Source organism: Narcine bancroftii, chromosome 1, assembly GCF_036971445.1.
Source record: "Narcine bancroftii isolate sNarBan1 chromosome 1, sNarBan1.hap1, whole genome shotgun sequence".
NCBI classification, from domain to species: domain Eukaryota; kingdom Metazoa; phylum Chordata; class Chondrichthyes; order Torpediniformes; family Narcinidae; genus Narcine; species Narcine bancroftii.
In genome coordinates this window covers 377,107,389-377,127,723 of record NC_091469.1, presented here as the reverse complement: position 1 = coordinate 377,127,723, position 20,335 = coordinate 377,107,389, and the positions used below count along the sequence as shown (strand labels likewise).

The 20,335-nt window shown below is 40.8% G+C and overlaps 1 protein-coding gene across 4 annotated transcripts in view; it reads left to right on the top strand.

Annotated features, from left to right (window-relative positions):
• Nucleotides 1-5,042: 5,042 nt before the first annotated feature.
• LOC138751291 (mitochondrial calcium uniporter regulator 1-like) overlaps nt 5,043-20,335 on the top strand; it is a 32,239-nt gene continuing 16,946 nt past the window's right edge. For 2 of the 4 annotated variants that reach the window (XM_069913403.1, XM_069913404.1), the window contains exons 1-2: nt 5,043-5,303; nt 7,694-7,807. In XM_069913403.1, coding sequence (XP_069769504.1) covers nt 5,069-5,303; nt 7,694-7,807 — 349 coding nt within the window. In that variant the 5' untranslated portion in view covers nt 5,043-5,068. The other 2 variants (XM_069913406.1, XM_069913405.1) reach the window with 2 other exon arrangements.

Here is a 20,335-nt window from a genome sequence, read left to right as displayed (position 1 = left end):
AATCGCTCCACAGCAGATGCAATATAATTGGCTTCCCACTCAGCTCTGGATCATCTAGACAAGAGCAACACATACATCCGGCTACTCTTCATTGACTACAGCTCAGACTTCAACACCATCATTCCCTCAGGGCTGATCAACAAGCTCCAAATCCTGGGCATTTGTACTCACCTCTGCAATTGGATTCTTGACTTCTTCATCAAAAGACCACCATCAGTATGAATTGGAAATAATGTAACAATCAACACAGGCAGACCTCAAGAAGGCATGCTAAGCCTCTGTTCTACTCTCTCTTCACCGATGACTATGTGCCTAGGCAGAATTCAAATGCCATCTTCAAATCTGCCAATGACACGGTAGACATCGGCAGAATCACAAATGGCAATAAGGAAGCATACAGGAGGGAGATTGATCAGCTAGTTGGGTGGTGTCACAACAAAACCTTGCACTCAACATTAGCAAAACCAAGGAACTGATTGTGGACAGGAGAACATGTCCAGTCCTCATTGTGTGGTCAGTAGTGGAGAGGGTCAAGAACTTCAAATTCCTGGGTGTCATCTGATGATATGTCCTGGGACACCCTGCTGATGCAATCATGAAGAAGGCTTGACAGCAGCTATACTTTGAGGAGTTTGAGGAGATTTGGTATGTCACCAAAGATTCTAGAAAATTTCTACAGGTGTACCGTGGGGAGCATTCTGTTTGGTTTCATTACTTTCTGGTGTGAAGGTACCAATGCCCAGGACAGCTCCAGAGTGTTGTGAACTCGACCAACAACATCACAGGCACCAGTCTTCACTGCATCAAGGACATCTACAAGAGGCGCTGCCTAAAGAAAGCAGCCTCTATCAATGTCGTCCACCACCAAGACCATGACCTCTTCACACTACTACCATCAGAAAAAGGTACAGGAACCTGAAGACAAGCACCCAACGGCACAAGGACAGCTTCTTCCCCCTGCCATCAGATTTCTGGACAAAGAACCACAGACACCACCTCACTTTATCCTATTTTCTTGCACTGTTTATTTATTTTTCAATTGTAATGCTGCCACTAAACAAAACAAAATTCATGACATGTTCATGACAATAAATTCTGTTTCTGATTTTAGCCACCATAATCAGGGAAGCATCAACTCCGCATCCAAGGTTTAAGCCCCATGATAATTCTGTATGTTTCACATAGATCACATTTCATTTTACTAAGCAGAAGTGTTTAGAGGCACACAGTCTGCTTAATCTCTCTTCAGACAACAAACTTGTCACCCCAGGAATCAATCTAGTGCAATCTTGCCTGTACTCTTTATATTACAAAAATAGCTTGAAATTAGTTTTCCTCGACTCTAAATGATTATAGAATATTTAAAATTCTCAGGTATATTTAGCTATTCTTCCTGTTATGTTTGAAGTGTGAAACATTCCAGTGTGAAACAATTTGTCATTAGGTGGAAAAAAAGGCATGCTGACTTTCTCATCTTACATTTTAGCACCAGAGCACCAAAGGGCTGCATACTTAGCTCCCTGTTCTACTCACTTTACACCTACGACTCTGGGGCTTAGTATGACTACAAATTTGCTGATGATACCACAGTAGTGGGCTGTATTAAAGAAGCAATGAGTCAGCAGACAGGAGGGAGATTGAAAAGTTGGCAGAATGATGTACTAACAACAACTTCTCACTCAATGTCATTGGGAAAGGAAAACCAGAGCAATATTATCATTGGGAGAATCAGAGGTGGAGAGGGTGAGCAAATTTAAATTCCTTAGAGTCACTATCTCAGAGGACCTTTCCTGGACCCAATATATTAATGATATTGTGAAGACAGCACATCAGTGCCTCTACTTCCTCAGGAATTTGGGGAGGTTCGGTATGACATTAAAAACCTTGGCAAACGTCCACAGATGTGTAGTGGAAATTGTGGCATAGTGTGGGGTACCACTATCTCTGAGTGGAAAACCCTGCAAAAGGTAGTGGACACAGCCCAGTATATCACAGGCAAAGCTCTCCCCACCATGGAGAAAACCTACATGGAACGCTGCCAGCAGAGAGCAGCAGCAATTATCAAGGATCCACACCACCCAAGATACCCTGTTCTTGCTGCTGTCAAAAGGAAAGAGGTATAGGTACCACAAATCACATACCACCAGGTCTAGGAACAGCTGCCACCCCTCCACCATCAGACTCCACAACAACAAACTCAATCAGAGACTCATTTAAGGACTCTTACTTTGCACATAATTTATAAATTAATATTTTTTTTCTGTATTGCAGTCAGTTTATGTGCATCACTTTCTTTGTTTACATTTCTCACTTTTGTATACATATCTTTTTTCTTGAGCAATTTACAGTTACCAATAAGTAGAGATTCTGCCAGGCACATAAGTAAAAGAATCTAAGGATTGTTGTATGTGATGTTATGTATGTACTCACAATAAACTTGAACTTTGAATATATTTTGAAAAAGAATTAATTTATTCACTAAGGGTTGTTTACCTTTGAACTGATTGCTTTTCTCACGCCTGGGTTAGAAGATCATGTATACAATTCCAACTTCACAGACATCTCCGAGGATCTGTCCTGGAGCCTCCATGTCAATGCAACCACAAAGAAGGCTCCCCAGCAGCTATACTTTGTGAGGTGTTTGAGGAGATTTGGTATGTCACCAAATACTCTAGAAAACCTCAACAGATATCTCATGTAAAGTTTTCTGGCTGGTTGCATCGCTGTCTGGTCTGGAGGCAACAATGTTCAGGACAATTTAAAAAAACTCCAGAAGCTTGATAACTCGGCCTACGACATCCCAGGCACCAGACTTCACTCCATCGAGGACATCTATAAGAGGCGGTGTCTTAAGAAAGCTGCATCTATTCTCAAGGACCCCCACCACACAGGCCATGCCCTCTTAACTCTGCTACCATCGGGAAAAAGTTACAGGAGCTAAAAGATGAGCACTCAGCACAAGCACAGCTTCTTTCCCTCTGCCATCAGATTCCTGAATGATCAATAAACCAAAGACACTGCCTTACTTTGACTTTTCATGTACTGTTTTTATTTATTGTTGTAAGGTGAACATATGAATGTTTGCATGGTCTTTTGTCTTGTCTTTGGCTTGGCTTCGCGGACGAAGATTTATGGAGGGGGTAAAAAAGTCCACGTCAGCTGCAGGCTCGTTTGTGGCTGACCAGTCCGATGCGGGACAGGCAGACACGATTGCAGCGGTTGCAAGGGAAAATTGGTTGGTTGGGGTTGGGTGTTGGGTTTTTCCTCCTTTGCCTTTTTTCAGTGAGGTGGGCTCTGCGGTCTTCTTCAAAGGAGGCTGCTGCCCGCCAAACTGTGAGGCGCCAAGATGCACGGTTTGAGGCGTTATCAGCCCACTGGCGGTGGTCAATGTGGCAGGCACCAAGAGATTTCTTTAGGCAGTCCTTGTACCTTTTCTTTGGTGCACCTCTGTCACGGTGGCCAGTGGAGAGCTCGCCATATAATACGATCTTGGGAAGGCGATGGTCCTCCATTCTGGAGACGTGACCCATCCAGCGCAGCTGGATCTTCAGCAGCGTGGACTCGATGCTGTCGACCTCTGCCATCTCGAGTACCTCGACGTTAGGGGTGTGAGCGCTCCAATGGATGTTGAGGATGGAGCGGAGACAACGCTGGTGGAAGCGTTCTAGGAGCCGTAGGTGGTGCCGGTAGAGGACCCATGATTCGGAGCCGAACAGGAGTGTGGGTATGACAACGGCTCTGTATACGCTTATCTTTGTGAGGTTTTTCAGTTGGTTGTTTTTCCAGACTCTTTTGTGTAGTCTTCCAAAGGCGCTATTTGCCTTGGCGAGTCTGTTGTCTATCTCATTGTCGATCCTTGCATCTGATGAAATGGTGCAGCCGAGATAGGTAAACTGGTTGACCGTTTTGAGTTTTGTGTGCCCGATGGAGATGTGGGGGGGCTGGTAGTCATGGTGGGGAGCTGGCTGATGGAGGACCTCAGTTTTCTTCAGGCTGACTTCCAGGCCAAACATTTTGGCAGTTTCCGCAAAGCAGGACGTCAAGCGCTGAAGAGCTGGCTCTGAATGGGCAACTAAAGCGTGGTGATGCTGCCACAAAACCACGAATTTCGTGACTTGTTGATGACAATAAATTCTGATTCTGATCTGAACAGAATTCCAGTCAATACCTTGTTGAAGAAACAAGGGATTGCTTTGTTAAATGTAAGATTTTACATATGAGATGTGACTGAACAGACCACTTTTATTGGTGGTCTAATTAACAGTTGTTGTGAACATGCATCATGACAAATGACCAGGACATTACACACTTTGCTCTGAATTAAGTTGCCTCCTGCATTTCTCCATATTTCATTAGTGATAATACTGTAAAAGAACTTCATTACCTTTGGATGTCTTGAGGTCCAAATATCTCTCTTTTCAGTTTTACTTGCTTTTCAATAATACTCTATGCTTTTTTCAATACACTCCCTTTTCACGGGTCCTGATACATAAGTTGTCAAGGTTCAAGGGTTACAAGTTTGACTTCATTAGAATCGTACAGAAACGGTCCCTTTTCACATGCACATTATGCTGACTGTAATAAAAACACCAAAATGCTTAAGAAACTCAGCTGATTTATTCAGCATCTATAGGATCTTTTGACTAAGATATATTGCTGACGTTTCAGGCCAGAGTCCTTCTTCAAGGTAAAAATCAGAAAAGGCAGAAAGTGAGAATTCAAACAGTGGGGGAGGAATCCAGACCAACAAAAGGTGTTACTTGGATGTGATAAGGATCTAGGGAATTGATCATGTCTGTGCAAAAGAAGATAGGGAATGGTGGCGCCCAACAATATATGTTCTGCCTCGATAGCCCAAGATATCATATTGCAAAAGGCCACACAGGATACTGTAGATACTAGAAGCTCCATGTCCACGAAATCTCCTGGAGGTCATGTAACTCTCCGTAGGCTGGCGTAACATTAGAGGCGGGGCGGAGTTGACAGCAATGACGCTAACAGACAGCAAGGAGTCACGTGGCTGGCCGTCGCTTGGACGTGACGTCAGACATGGGCGGAGGTGGCAGTGATGACGCTGGCTTGCACGGGGAAATGGCGTCGACATTCGGCTCCATTCCCTTGGCCTTGTACGTGGGCTTCAGTTGCGCTCTGGTCGAAGCTTGTTCCTGCCGGGTTCCGAATTTCGTCGGCCCAGGGAGGCGGTAGCGATACCGTACGCTCAAGAGCGGAGCGGGACTGCGGGCAGATGCTGGGTCGGAAGGGGAGCGTGGAGCCGGCCGTGGGCCCCAGATTCACGCGGAGAGGTGAGTGGATGGAGAAAAGAGACGGCATATGTTGGAGTCTAGAGTATAAAACAAACTTGGAGGAACCCAGTGATGTTGGGAGAATGAATTGTCGACATGGGACGGAGTTCATCAAGACCGAGAACGCAGTGGGGAAAAAAACCAGTACAATGAGGACATTAGATTTGCTTTTACACGTCTCCGTGGAAAAGTTTACATTTTCAGTGACTATATGATAAAAGTACACTGCACGAGAAATTCTTTCCAGCTGCAGCAACACATCTATGAAACACAAACAAAAATATAAGGTAAACTACCATGATGTACCATGGAGCAGAAAATAATTAATAAATATGAAAGAATGATATACATTCAGAATTTATTGTCACGCTAGTCATGAAACTCAGTGTTTTGCAGTAGCATCGTAGTGCAAACATTCATATTATAACCATATTACAACGTTAATATATTAAAAAAAGCATGAAAAGTAAGGATGTATTTTTGGTTCATTGATTATTCAGGAATCTGATAGCTGTGGGGAAGAAGCCGTCCTTGGGTTGTTGAGTGCTTGTCTTTAGGCTCCTGTACTTTTTTCCTGATGGTAGCAGAGTGAAGAGGGCATGTCCTGGGTGATGGGAGTCTTTGAGGATAGAGGGATTTTATTTTAAGACCCTGACTTATGTAGATCATTCACATTTGCAGTTACTGCAAGAAATATAGAAAAATCTTTGGTTTACTTTTTGGTTAGCTTTGTGAGGTTCAAGAACTTGATAACTGTTGTGGTGGGGGGGAGAGGAGAATCCATTCTTCAACCTTGAAGTGCTAGACATGAGGCTTCTATTCCTTTTCCCTGAAGGTAATAGTGAAAAGAGATTGTGACCAGGGTGTTGGTGATCTTTTGGTTGCCTTCTACAGGTGGTGCTTCACATATGTGTCTTCAATGGTTGAGAGGTCAGTGTCTGATGAAATTGGCTAGGTTTGCCACTTTCTGCAGCTTCTTGCTTTTCTGCACTCTTGAGGTTCCAATTTCACAGTACACTTATAAAAGTACAATGGAGTATCCTATGAACATCTCCTTGGATGACTTTGCATTGTTGTGCTTCCTTCATGATTGCTGGCTCCAGGAGTGTGGATGGCCAGGAACTTGAAGTGCCTAATAACTTTCACCAGCATCCTACCAAAGAAGACATGATTTCCCTCAGCCTCCTCTTCCTAAAGTCCACAATGTGTTCCTTGCAATACACACAAGTCTGGAGAAATTCAACAGGTCACACAGCTTCCATAGCATGTAAAACACCATTAGTATTTTGGGCCTGAGCTCTTCTTCAGGAGTGCCAAAAGTCAGGCAGATGCTTGAATCAAAAGATTGGGGAAATGTTGGAATTCTCAACCCATGCTTAGTTACTGAGCATTTCCAAGATTAAATTTTAAAACAAATGGGGTTAGTACAGGAAGTAAAAAGATCAGCCATTGTCTTATTGAATGGTGGGGCAAGCACACTCTGCAAATTCATTTTACAATTGCTTTTGTATTGGAGTCACAAACTTGCATGTAGTTATAGAGGTCAGTGCTGATATTTCTGCATGGTTATTTTCTCATAGGACCTAGGCCATTATAAAATTACTCTAATTTCTCACTTCATGTAGATTTATGTGTGCCTGCTGTTGAATTTTACTGTTTGATTCCATGATTAGGATTATAGAACCATACAGCACAGAAAAAGGCCATTTAGCTTAACGCATGCTTACCATATTGAATAACAAAGTAGAGGATTCCACTTCATTTTGCAATTTTTTTTGTCGTCTATTGGTAGGCCCTCACACAACCTGAACCTCCATAATTAGTCATTGTTTTTCTCTGGTTGTGTGGTTTCACAGAACTTACAAAACTGCAACCATCCATGACACATTAAATCAATACAAAATTTGTTCTCTGTAGGTCACTGTAAATTAATTTGTGGCATTATATTTAAGAGCAGGGAAGTGATTGGGTGGTGTTAACATCTCTCAACCACCATCTCTGGTAGCAGAAGGCAGTGGGTATATGGAACTAACTACTGGAGGAATTGGTAGAGGCAAGTACAGTTATAACTTTGAAGAATAGGAAAAGTTTAGATGGATATAGGCCAAATGCATACAAATTGAATTGGCAGAGATAAACATTTTGGTTGAGATGGCTGAAAAGCCTGTATCCATTTGATACAACTTTTTATCTGATATAAATAAGCAGGTCATTGTCACTGCTGCTTGTGGAACATTGCCTTATTTCTACATTAATTCAGTTTTTCAACCCTAAACTAAATTGTTCTCTTCACTAAACAATTGTTGGCGAGGCATTTTTGAATGTTCTGAAATGGATCTGAAATGTTTGTAAATACATCTGGTCTTAAACCTTTTTCAATTTTGTTTTAGAGCTAAGCATGTCAGTGGCATCTTTGCAATATAATTCAATAAAAGTATCTTCATTGGAAAGTCAAAAATTCTACTTTGATACTCATGCAATTGTGCAACATTTAGAAGAATGTGGTAAGAGCAATTTTGCTGTTTTTCTGCTAACATTTTTTTAAATTTTACCACTGCATTGTGCATCACTGTTTCAAAAATAAACAATTGAATGGTCAGTGGTGTAGATTCACAGCTGAGATTGAATGTAAAGAAAATTTTAAGCGGTGCACATTAGTGATTGATGTTGAATCCATTGTCCCCCTTGTTTCTCTGATTCATGTGGGGAAAAAGCAAGCTATTTTCAGCTTTTGGTTTTGTTAAGTTGTTCAATGTTGTTATGTCTTCAAAGGACTTGAATTCCTGCAGCTTCTTTTGTAACTTTGCAACATCACTGTGCTTCACAATGAATTTTTTTGAATTGTGGTGACTGTTGTGTGGTAGGAAACTGGTAGTCATTTTTGTGTACATGGCCAAATATTTTTAGAGATATTTGTTGAAGAGAAGTATGTGCCAGAGCAGAAGGAAGACTCCACCACATCATACTATCATTGCATCCGAGCTAGCACTTGGAAATCAAATGCTGATATATTATTCAAATCTAGCCAACTGCATATTCAATTCCATTCCTCAAGTCAGTGAATAGGACTTTAACCCAAATCCATCGAACTCTGAAGAAAGACACCTAAAAATTGATCAAAGGTTCAAAGTTCAACTGTTTGAGAGTTGTCAATTTGTCAAAAAAATTGTTCTTGTATTTATTCTCAGATATTTCTTAATATTTCTCAATAGATTTTTAAAAATAATTACTTTTTATTTGTAAAATAATCATATTTTACACAATTGCATTTTTGTGCACAGTGGGCTTCTGGTAGAGCTCTTGTTCTAGCTAAAGCAGGAGTTTAATTGTTTTTCAGTGTTATTCTTTAAGAACAAACTACCAGTAATTATTGCCAGAGCACTGGTGTTTTGTTTGCTATTAGTGATTGGACTTTGCTCTTGTACTATCTGCAAACAAAAATGGTGTTTGAATTATTTAGACTCTTTAAACCATGCTGTGTCTGCAATTATGATTTTTTTTCCCCTAGTAGGGAAAGAAATGTTTTAGTACCCCTGGAATAAGCTAGAGCAATGTACTTTTAAGTGGTTAAATGGTTGTGACTGGTTGATTTGCCTTAAGCCTTTCTAGTGCTGTGGATGTTCCTTTAAATTACAGGCTATGTATAAATGCAATTTATACAGATGAGCTTTGTTCCATTTAAGATTTAGTGCCTTGCACATTGAAATGGGCCTTTCTGGCTACCATGTCTGTGCCTCACAAAGTATCTATTTGTGCTGATTTCACCTTACCAATATATGGTCTGTAGCCTTCTACACTCCTAAAGTGCGTATAACATGTAAATCATAAATTGTAAAAATATTTTCATAAAATGCACACATGCATATACTGCGCAGGTGTAGTATTTTAAATTCTGACTGACAAAAGCAATTCAATTTGCATTTAAATGCGACAGAGCACAGTATCTACCACAGTTAATCTCCCACAATTAACACCCAATCAACTTCCCCCAGAGGTGTCAATTTCCCATTATATAATATCCTGCTGCAACATATTAACAAGCTTTGAGAGGAATCAATGAATTAGATCGAAGACACCTTAGTTGAGCAAGATTTTAAATGTCTCAAAATCAGAGGCAGTTGATAGGTTCATCTCCTCCCTCAGGGATGGATTTGGGCAATTAACATTGATAAGGTGCGGTGCCCTGGCGACAGTGTCGGTGCCCTGGCTACAATGTCCTGTTTGTAGGAATACTAAGGCATTCAGTGCAAAGAGATATTCTGAAATCAAAATTTCCCTTGGCTGCTATAAATCATGTGTGTTCTTTTAATGCCACTTATATTCTCGTGCTCACTATAAATTGCTGGTGCATTTTTCCCATGGCCGCTATAAATTGTGCGCTTTCTTTCAATGCCACTATTTTATTCACAGGCACGCTATAAATTGCCAGTTCAACTTTCCCATGCCCACTTTTAATTGTGCGCATTCTTTCAACATGTAAAAATATTCTCGTATAGTGCACACATATAGCATGCATTATATGTGTAAAAATACGGTATCATCTCACATTTTGTAGTATTAAATTTTATCTGCGTTTTTTTTTATTCTCTCTCTCTCACCAACAGATCTATCTCATTCTGTTGCCAAGGGCTACATTATATATACCACCAATTTTTGTGATATCTATGGACTTGCTAATCATGCCTCCTATATCCACATCCAAATTATCATCAATGTATGTAACAAATAGGATAGCTGCAAGCATTCATCATTGTGGGACACCATTGGTCACAGGGTTCCAATCGCAAAATCAATCTGCTTTCTTCTACTTCCTATTACCATGCCAGTTTCGGGTCCAATTTTCTGATCTCGAGCTTACCCTTTTGAACCTGTCTTCCCCGGTAGTCTCTTGACAAAGGCCTCCCAGAGCTACAGTATATGTAGATTGCATGGAAGTTTATGTGGAGTTGGGTAGCATTGCTAATACAGGTGCTCTCTCTCCATGCTAGGTTCAATCCTGACCTTGGATGTTGTCTGGAATTTTCATGTTCTTCCTGCAGTGCATAGATTTTCTTTGACTGCTCTGGTTTCCTTCCAGGTCCCAAGGAAATTTGGATTGCTGGCTTAGTTGTCTGTTGTAAATTGCCTCTAGTGTGTAAATAAGTGGTAAAATTTGTGGGGAAATGTTGAGAATAGGGGATTTTTTAAAAATGGCTGACGCATGGATTGGATTGGCTGATGCAGATACTGTTTGAATGTTTTAAAAGAGATAGGGTGGGGAAGGGGTGGTGGTGCGTAATCAGGGATAGTATCATAGATGCAGAAAGGGAGGATGTTGTGGAGGGATTTTCAACTGAGTCAATGTGGGCTGAAGTCTGAAATAGAAAGGGAGTAATCTCTGCATTGTGAATGCCCTATATTTTGGCGTACAAGTTAAGTTGTGAAACCCAAAAAACTTGTGTGCCAGATATACTTTTGAGACCTTAAATTCAGCTCAAAATCCAATCCATGTCAATCCAGCGTATAAGTCGACCCATGAAAAAAAAACAATTTGGTGAATAAATCAATCCATGAAAATCAGATTCGGAATATGTTGACCCTTGAAAAAAAAAACCCAACTGTGACAGATTTTCATTGAGATTTTTATTGTAAACAACAACAATTAGAACCCTTCAAAATCACTCACCATCATTATCTGAGGCAAAGCTGGCAGCAAGCACATCCATACTCACTGTTTAAACAGTCATCAGTCAGTATCTGATGGGGTGGTTTCATCTTCGTGGTCAGTGTCCCACAGTAAATCATCTTCCATGCCATCAATTGCACAAGAGGCATCGCATTTTATGAACGATTTTATCAGCCTCTAACCTTTTCCCACGAAGTTACACAGCACATCAAGTGAAGCAGCATGCATTGGCTTGCCTTTTGTAAATGACTTTTCTGCACTTGATATCCATGTATTCTATTACTCGCACACATGGTCTTTGAATGGCTTGTTCAAGCAGACATCAAGAGGTTGCAATATAGATGTCAACCACCCAGGATAACTGCCATGTAAGCATTATGTAGTACTTTTGGTCTTCTCGGTTAAATGGCTACGAAGCACATCCCATACCCGCAAAACACCGTTCTTTGCGTAAACCATCTGACCACCTGTTCCATATATTGTCTATCCATAATTTTACACCATTTTCATCCATCCATTCTTTTTCATGAAAATTTACAAACATACCCATAGTGAATTTTATTTTAGGATTAATTTTGCATTTGAAAATTACCATGGGTCTTAACTTTGTCTTGTCAGCATACATGATAACACCACAGTAAACCTGGTCCTTTCATGGCTTGTGCTTTTTGTTTTCACTTTTAACACTTTTCCATTCCACTGTTCTATTGCCTATCGATGTCGAAATTCATGGGGATTTCGACTATGTTTCCAATATTTGCCAATGCAAAATTGTGTTTCTGCGTTTACATATAATCTTCTTTGGCTTGGCTTCGCGGACGAAGATTTATGGAGGGGGTAAAAAGTCCACGTCAGCTGCAGGCTCGTTTGTGGCTGACCAGTCCGATGCGGGACAGGCAGACACGATTGCAGCGGTTGCAAGGGAAAATTGGTTGGTTGGGGTTGGGTGTTGGGTTTTTCCTCCTTTGCCTTTTGTCAGTGAGGTGGGCTCTGCGGTCTTCTTCAAAGGAGGCTGCTGCCCGCCAAACTGTGAGGCGCCAAGATGCACGGTTTGAGGCGTTATCAGCCCACTGGCGGTGGTCAATGTGGCAGGCACTAAGAGATTTCTTTAGGCAGTCCTTGTACCTTTTCTTTGGTGCACCTCTGTCACGGTGGCCAGTGGAGAGCTCGCCATATAATACGATCTTGGGAAGGCGATGGTCCTCCATTCTGGAGACGTGACCCATCCAGCGCAGCTGGATCTTCAGCAGCGTGGACTCGATGCTGTCGACCTCTGCCATCTCGAGTACCTCGACGTTAGGGGTGTGAGCGCTCCAATGGATGTTGAGGATGGAGCGGAGACAACGCTGGTGGAAGCGTTCTAGGAGCCGTAGGTGGTGCCGGTAGAGGACCCATGATTCGGAGCCGAACAGGAGTGTGGGTATGACAACGGCTCTGTATACGCTTATCTTTGTGAGGTTTTTCAGTTGGTTGTTTTTCCAGACTCTTTTGTGTAGTCTTCCAAAGGCGCTATTTGCCTTGGCGAGTCTGTTGTCTATCTCATTGTCGATCCTTGCATCTGATGAAATGGTGCAGCCGAGATAGGTAAACTGGTTGACCGTTTTGAGTTTTGTGTGCCCGATGGAGATGTGGGGGGGCTGGTAGTCATGGTGGGGAGCTGGCTGATGGAGGACCTCAGTTTTCTTCAGGCTGACTTCCAGGCCAAACATTTTGGCAGTTTCCGCAAAGCAGGACGTCAAGCGCTGAAGAGCTGGCTCTGAATGGGCAACTAAAGCGGCATCATCTGCAAAGAGTAGTTCACGGACAAGTTTCTCTTGTGTCTTGGTGTGAGCTTGCAGGCGCCTCAGATTGAAGAGACTGCCATCCGTGCGGTACCGGATGTAAACAGCGTCTTCATTGTTGGGGTCTTTCATGGCTTGGTTCAGCATCATGCTGAAGAAGATTGAAAAGAGGGTTGGTGCGAGAACACAGCCTTGCTTCACGCCATTGTTAATGGAGAAGGGTTCAGAGAGCTCATTGCTGTATCTGACCCGACCTTGTTGGTTTTCGTGCAGTTGGATAATCATGTTGAGGAACTTTGGGGGACATCCGATGCGCTCTAGTATTTGCCAAAGCCCTTTCCTGCTCACGGTGTCGAAGGCTTTGGTGAGATCAACAAAGGTGATGTAGAGTCCTTTGTTTTGTTCTCTGCACTTTTCTTGGAGCTGTCTGAGGGCAAAGACCATGTCAGTGGTTCCTCTGTTTGCGTGAAAGCCGCACTGTGATTCTGGGAGAATATTCTCAACGACACTAGGTATTATTCTATTTAGTAGAATCCTAGCGAAGATTTTGCCTGCAATGGAGAGCAACGTGATTCCCCTGTAGTTTGAGCAGTCTGATTTCTCGCCTTTGTTTTTGTACAGGGTGATGATGGTGGCATCACGAAGATCCTGAGGCAGTTTACCTTGGTCCCAACAAAGCTTGAAAAACTCATGCAGTTTGGCATGCAGAGTTTTGCCGCCAGCCTTCCAGACTTCTGGGGGGATGAAAATTTACAACTTTATGATCAAGATCTTTGGTAGTTTCTGTGCAGTTTTTGTTTTTGTCCTAATACCAGATTTTTCCTGTTCATGAAATGGTTGCACTAGCCTACTGTAGCCTCAAAATCTTTACTGAGGTCTGGTTGTGACTTGGCCTACTGCAGTGCAAATGTTCTTATTTTATTTTGGGTGACCGTAGTAATCTTGCCTCTGTTCACGTACCCATTCTGCAACATGATTTTCCAACTCTGGCCAACGAGTGATTTCTTTTCTCAAAGTACATTGGCTTTTTGGTATTTTTCTTAAAGTCTCTTCTTTCTTCCTCCAATCTCTTGCCAATTTCACGTATACATAAAATTTTATTGCACTTTCTATCACTTTCAATTTAAATCTTGCTTTGTACTTTTATTGGAGTTGTGTTGTGTCAATGGAGCCTCCATGATAACAGTCACCTCCAGCCAAAGCCTAGCAGATCAATCAGAATGATCTTTGCAAGTCAACGTATATGCCAGTTAACAGCCATCTCAGGCATTGCGATCTTTGGGGGTCAACTTGTATGCCAGATATACAATAAAACCCTTAAAATGAGGCTGAAAAACAGGGGTCAACTTGTTTGCCGAGTGGTTAATACACCAAAATATATAGTAGACAACTGACCCCTGAATATAGCCTTGGGACACTGAAGAGCAGTTAAGTAGGCAGATTTTAAGACACAGAAATGTCTTAAATGCAAAAATAACAGGGTTATTATGGGAGATATCATTTTCCCAAATATATCGACTAGCATCTCCTTACTGCAAGAGGGATAGATGGGGCAGAATTTGACAGGTGTGTCCAAGGATTCCTGACACAGTATGTGGACAAGCCAACTAGAGGAGAGGCCATACTGGATATAGTAAAGGGTAATGAACTTGGTCAAATGACAAGCAGACATCAAGTGGGGGAGCACTTTAGTGAAAGTGGCCACAACTCCGACCTTTAGCATAGATAGAAGATAGACCAAATGTTAGTGTTTAATTGGAAAAGAGCTAATTACAATGGAATTGGGAAAGAACTGGGGAGAGTAAATTGGGAACAGATGTTCTCAGGGTAAAGCACAGAAGTAATGTGGAGGATGTTTAGGGACCACTTGTGTGGGGTTCTGAATAAGTTTATCCCACTGAGGCAGGGAAAAGATGGTAAGATAAAAGAATTGTGGTTGACAGAGGCGAGGCAGCTAATTAGAAGGAAGAGGGAAATGTACAGAAGGTTAGGAAGCAAAAGACCAGAAGGGCTCATGAGAATTGTATGGTAGCCAGGAAGGAGAGAGTGAGGAGGGGGCATGAGAAGGCGTTGGGAGGTAGGATTAAGGAAAACCAAGGTGTTCTGTATATATGTGATGATCAGAAGAATGACAAGATTGAAATTAGGACTACTTAAGGTAAAGGAGATTGAGGAGATCTTACATGAATACTTTGCTTTAGAGAGAGGGACCGTGGTCAATGTTAGGTCAGTATAGCACAAGCTTGTGTGCTGGAACATGTTGAGGTTAAGAAAGAGTACCTATGTGTTGCATTTTCTTAAAAGCATTAGGATTGATAAATCCCCAAGACCGGATGAATTGTACCCCAGATAACTGCAGGAATGATTCTTGTGTCTTCCCTGGTCATAGGGAAGGTACCAGAGGATTGGAAAATGGAGAATGTTGTGCTATATTTTTTAAAAAGGTAATAGGGAGAATCCTGGGAATGAGAGACCAATGAGTCTTGCATCAGTGGTGGGCAAACTATTGGAGAGGATTCTTGTGGACCAGATTTAAGAGCATTTAGAGAAGTATAATCTTAAGGATAATCAGCACAGCTTTGTGAGGGTTAGGTCATGCTCACATGCCTAACTGAGGTTTTTGAGGAAGTAATTTAAAAAATTGAAGTAGGGCCTATGGATTTTAGTACGCATTTTACAAAGTCCCTCCTGGTAGACTAGTTCAGAAATTTAGGAGGCATGGGATTTGTGGAACCTTGGCTGCGTCGATTCAGAATTTGCTTGCCTGCAGAAAGCAGAGGATAATAGTAGATGGAATATGTTCTGTCTGAAGGTCAATGATCAGTGGAGTTCAGCAGGGATTTGCACTTTGTGATGTTTAGGAATTACCTGGACAAGAAGTAGAGGGACGGATCAATAAGTTTGCAGATGACATTAAGGTTAGCAATGTTGTGGATAGTGTAGAAGGTTGTCATAGGTTTCAATGTAGACATGATGCAGGGTTGGGTGGAAAAGTGGCAGGAGTTCAATCTGGATAAGTATAAAGTAATGTATTTTGGAAGGTCAAACGAAGGTAGAGTGCATGGTTACTGGCAGGATTCTTAACAGTGTGGAAGAATAGAGGAACCATGGGGTCCAAATCCAGAGCATTCAAGGTTGCCATGCAGGTTGATAGGGTAGTTAAGAAGGATTATGTATACTGGCATTCATTAATCAGGTATTGGGTTCAAGAGTCATGAGGTAATATTGCAGCTTTATAAAACTTGCATTTGAAATATTGTTCAGTTCTGGTTGTCTTATTACAGGAAGGATGTGGAAGCTATGGAGAGGGTGCAGAGGAGATTTGCCAGGATAATGCAAGGTTAAACAGAGCTTGAGCTTTTCTCTTTGGAGTGAAGAAAGATGAGAGGTGACTTGATAGATGGCTACAAGATTATGAGAGGCATAAATAGGGTGGAAAGTTGGTACCTTTTATTCCAGGGTGATAAAGGTACCAACTTTATACCAAACATCAGAGGACATCTGTATAAGGGGAGGAAAACTTAGGAGAGATGTCAGTGGGTGCCTTGAATGCATTGCCAGAGGTGGTGGTGGAAGCTGGTGCAAAAGGGACACTTAACAGACACTCTTAGACAGGCACATGGATACAAGGAAAATAACGGGCTAGGTAGGAAGGTAGGGAAACTAGATTGTTGAGTAGGTTTCTATCAGTCGGCTCAGCATCGTGTGCTGAAAAGCCTACTGCACTGTAATGTTCTGTGTTCTAATAAGTGGTTACTAGTGAGCATGGAGTTCGTGGACCTCTTTCTGTTGTACCTCTCTATCACTATATTGAAAATTGAATTTTGTTTAATTTACAAGACCTTCAGTAATTCAACTGAGTTTGGAGCAGATAAGCCCTGCCCATGAAAATCAAATAGGAATCTGAAAGACTGCCAAGTTGATCTTGATCTTTGCTGTAAAGTTTTGCAATGCTTTGGAAAGTCTCCAATTTTTATTTTAAATGAATTAAAAATGAAATCAACTCCAAATCTATATTTCATTAACAATATGAAATCAAACACAATATTCTTTTTTTTTAAAAAAAGTTACTGTTGTTGCCTAACCTCTTCATAGTTCAACTGTCTGTGAGCTCACAGAATCTGTGCCAGATCCACCCTGATGCAGGATCTTTGCACAGATCTCCAAATATTAATACAGAGAAATCTCAGCAAAATTCCAATGGAACTCTATTGGGTGCCATGACTGGGTTGTAGTTGGGAAGTGGTCAGTAGAATTTGGTTAAAAAGTAAGACTTGAAGGAGTTCTTAAACTGGTCAACATTTACAGTGTGCAATGGTGAACCACGTGTTGTGGCAAGAATTGTATTCTTAATGTTCCAAAATTTAAAAAGATTCTGATTGACTGGGTGCAATATCATAGTTGGATATATAGCAGTTCTCTTTCCTGTGATCTGACAGGAGATTGAAATCTCTGAAAGGCGATATGCACAATACAGTTTTACTATGGGTGGTGTTGAAAGGCATAACACAGTGTAACAAATGAGAGGCATGAAAAATGTTTGAAATGTGAGCCAAAGGTTGTGCTTCCAGGCTCCTAGCTTGAGTATAAATCTTTAAAGTATTGCTTTCCCTTTTTCCCAAGAATATATTTATACACTGGATCACATAGGTCCCTCTAATTTACAATGCATGTTATCCACATTGGAATAAAGAAAATGTTTTGATTTACAATGTAGCCCACCAGGCATTGTAGTCATTTACTCAGCCATTTACCCATTTTTTGCCTAATTTATGTTAAGCAATTAGATTTTTGAGCAGCCTTCTGAAAATCCCATGCACGGTATTTGTAAGTTTCTCTTCTCTATTTTGCTGGATGCAGCATTAAGCAGCAAAAGATTTATCAAGTTTAATTTCTGTCATAAATCCTTGTTGACTCTACCTAATCCTATTTTTTAATGTCATGTTACAGTTGCCTTTGTTTCTAAATTTTTAAAATTTGGGCAACAGGCCTTTTCAGCCCACGAGTCTGTGCTGCCCAAGTTACACCCAGTGAACCTACAGAAAGGTGGGAGGAAACCGGAGTCCTCGGGGAATACCCACGCAGACATGGGGAGAACGTACAAACTCCTTAGAGACAGCGTGGGATTTGAACTCCTGGTTCCAATCGCTGGCGTTGTAAAGGTGCTGTGCTAACTGCTACGCCAACCATGTTGCAGCTTGGCACATTAGTCATGTCCGTGCACATCTCTACTAGTCATGCCCATAGTTCTCAATGGGGTTGCACTTTTTAACTTACAATCTTGGGAACTATTGTGGAATCTGGAATTAATGGATGATAGCGTACTATCCATCATCACCGTTTTCAAATCCTTGGTGTGCAGCATCTGATTTTGGGTATTTAATCAGCTCTCAGCCAAGTTACTTTTTTTCAGTTTGTTCTCTTGCCCAATTCAACTTTCACATTACATTTATTTTTAGTTGTCTTTCTAAATTCTGTTTTTTTAAAAATCCCTGACTCTTATTTTTGACTTTCATCCTTTCTTTTGATTTCTTGTGCTTTTTAACCTATTAGCAGTGGTTGGGACATTTTGTCTGGTTCCTGTTTTTGTGTCTTAAAGGGCATGTCTGTTATAAACTATGCATCAATTCTTTGAACATTTGTCATTGCTATAAATCCACCATAGCCCCTGTTTTTGGATAGAACTATTTTGAATGAATATAAATTCATCATCTCATAAACATAAGATTATTAATAAACCTTTTTTTACATTGTACTATACCAAATCAAAGATGGCCTGTTTCTTAATTGATTCTCAATATAGTGGCCTAGTATACTATCTTGAATATATATGTTACTATGATAATTTGGATTGTCCTGTCAAGACATAGGTTAATATGTCTTCCTATCATCCCCCACCATGATATCATGCAACTCTTGTTACATTCATCTATAATTTCCAATTTGTATTGTGTCCACATTACTGTTGTTTGTGGCTGTAGATGCATCCCTCCAATGTTTTCTATCCTTTTTTATTTCTCGGCTCTACCCAAACAGAATCTATTTTTTGATTTTTCTGATGATTTTTGCTCCTGTTTTTCATTCCTTTTTATTATCAACACCACCTCTTTTTCATTTTGCCTATTTTGTATTACAGTGACAAATCCTGGAATATTTTATTCACGGCCCTGGTCGCTTTCAACCATGTTTTAAATGGCTACTCGATTAAGCTATTAATTTTACTTTCATTTGTGTGTTCAGATTATGTACTTTTTAAGTTTAACATTTCTGTTAAAATCCCAATTAGCCTGGATGTACAAGGATTGATGATGCTGGAAATGTGAATTTTACAATTGACTGAGACTCGCTCTTCCAATGCATCACTAATACATCGGCATTAAGAATACACTGTTTAAACAAAATGTGAAGGGAAAAAAAAGTATTGTAGTCTTTAATTATGTAAACTTCACTTTAATCAAGTAATTCCACTAACACAAAATTTAATTAGATAAAGACTCTTACCAGGCAGAGAAAGGGAGACGCTTTAAAAGAGTCACTCGAGCGGCATTGGCCAGTTCTTCACCCTTATTCAAACACAACTTTATTGAAACTGTATTCAAACAGCTGCTGTGGGCAGGGCATAACCGGGGCACTCTGTCTTAATGTTTGCTCCCATCTTCACCAAGGGCTTGTGTATTGATTTGGAGAACATTTACAATTTTAAACTTTTATTTAAAACTTTATTTATTTTTTAAAATATTTATTAATTTTTAATTTCCTCAATTTTATTTTTTGTCGATTGCTTGCGTTTCCAATTAATTGAATGCTGTATAATAGGGATCTTACTGTATTGAATACAAAGTTTAGTAACAGGTTTCACCCATTGTCGTCCCCTTTTTAATAAGTTACTGTCCAATTACTTGAGATGTCAGGTTACTAATTTAAACCCAGTTCAAATATAGCATTAACAATGGAACATTCTTAATCCAGTACTGATGCTCATTCCCCAAGAAGCAATCACATCCCCTGGTTTCCTGTATTAGTTTAAGTCACACATCTATTATTTTATATCCTTGTGCCAGTGGCAATGACTTTGTGGCTGTGTAACAATCCAGAAATGATTATTTGAGACTTTCTTATTTTGCCTCCTAATGTAAATCCAACTTCATTCCTTATTCTACTTTTGTGAAGGACCACAAGAACTGGGTTCTCATTTCCTCCTCAAAGCTCTTTTCCAGACTACAGGAACCATCGCAAGATGTAGGAGAAGTAGGTCCATTAGTCCACAGAGTCTGCTCTGCCATTCTAATTGTGAGCTGTTCCATCCTCCCACTCAGCTTCACTTCCTGGCTTTGTCCCCAATGATCACTGGACTGCATACCTCTGGCTTTCCTTTCCTGAAGTCAACAATCAGCTCCTTAGTTTTTGGTGACATTGAATGTGAGGTTGTTGTGGGTGCACCATTCAGCCAGGTTTTCAATCTCCATCCTCTATGCTGACTAATCCCCTTACTTTATACAACCCATTACCATAGTATTGTCGGAAAATTTGTAGACGGTGTTATTTTCATTCTGAGCTGCACAGTCGTAGGTGTAAAGAGAGTAGAG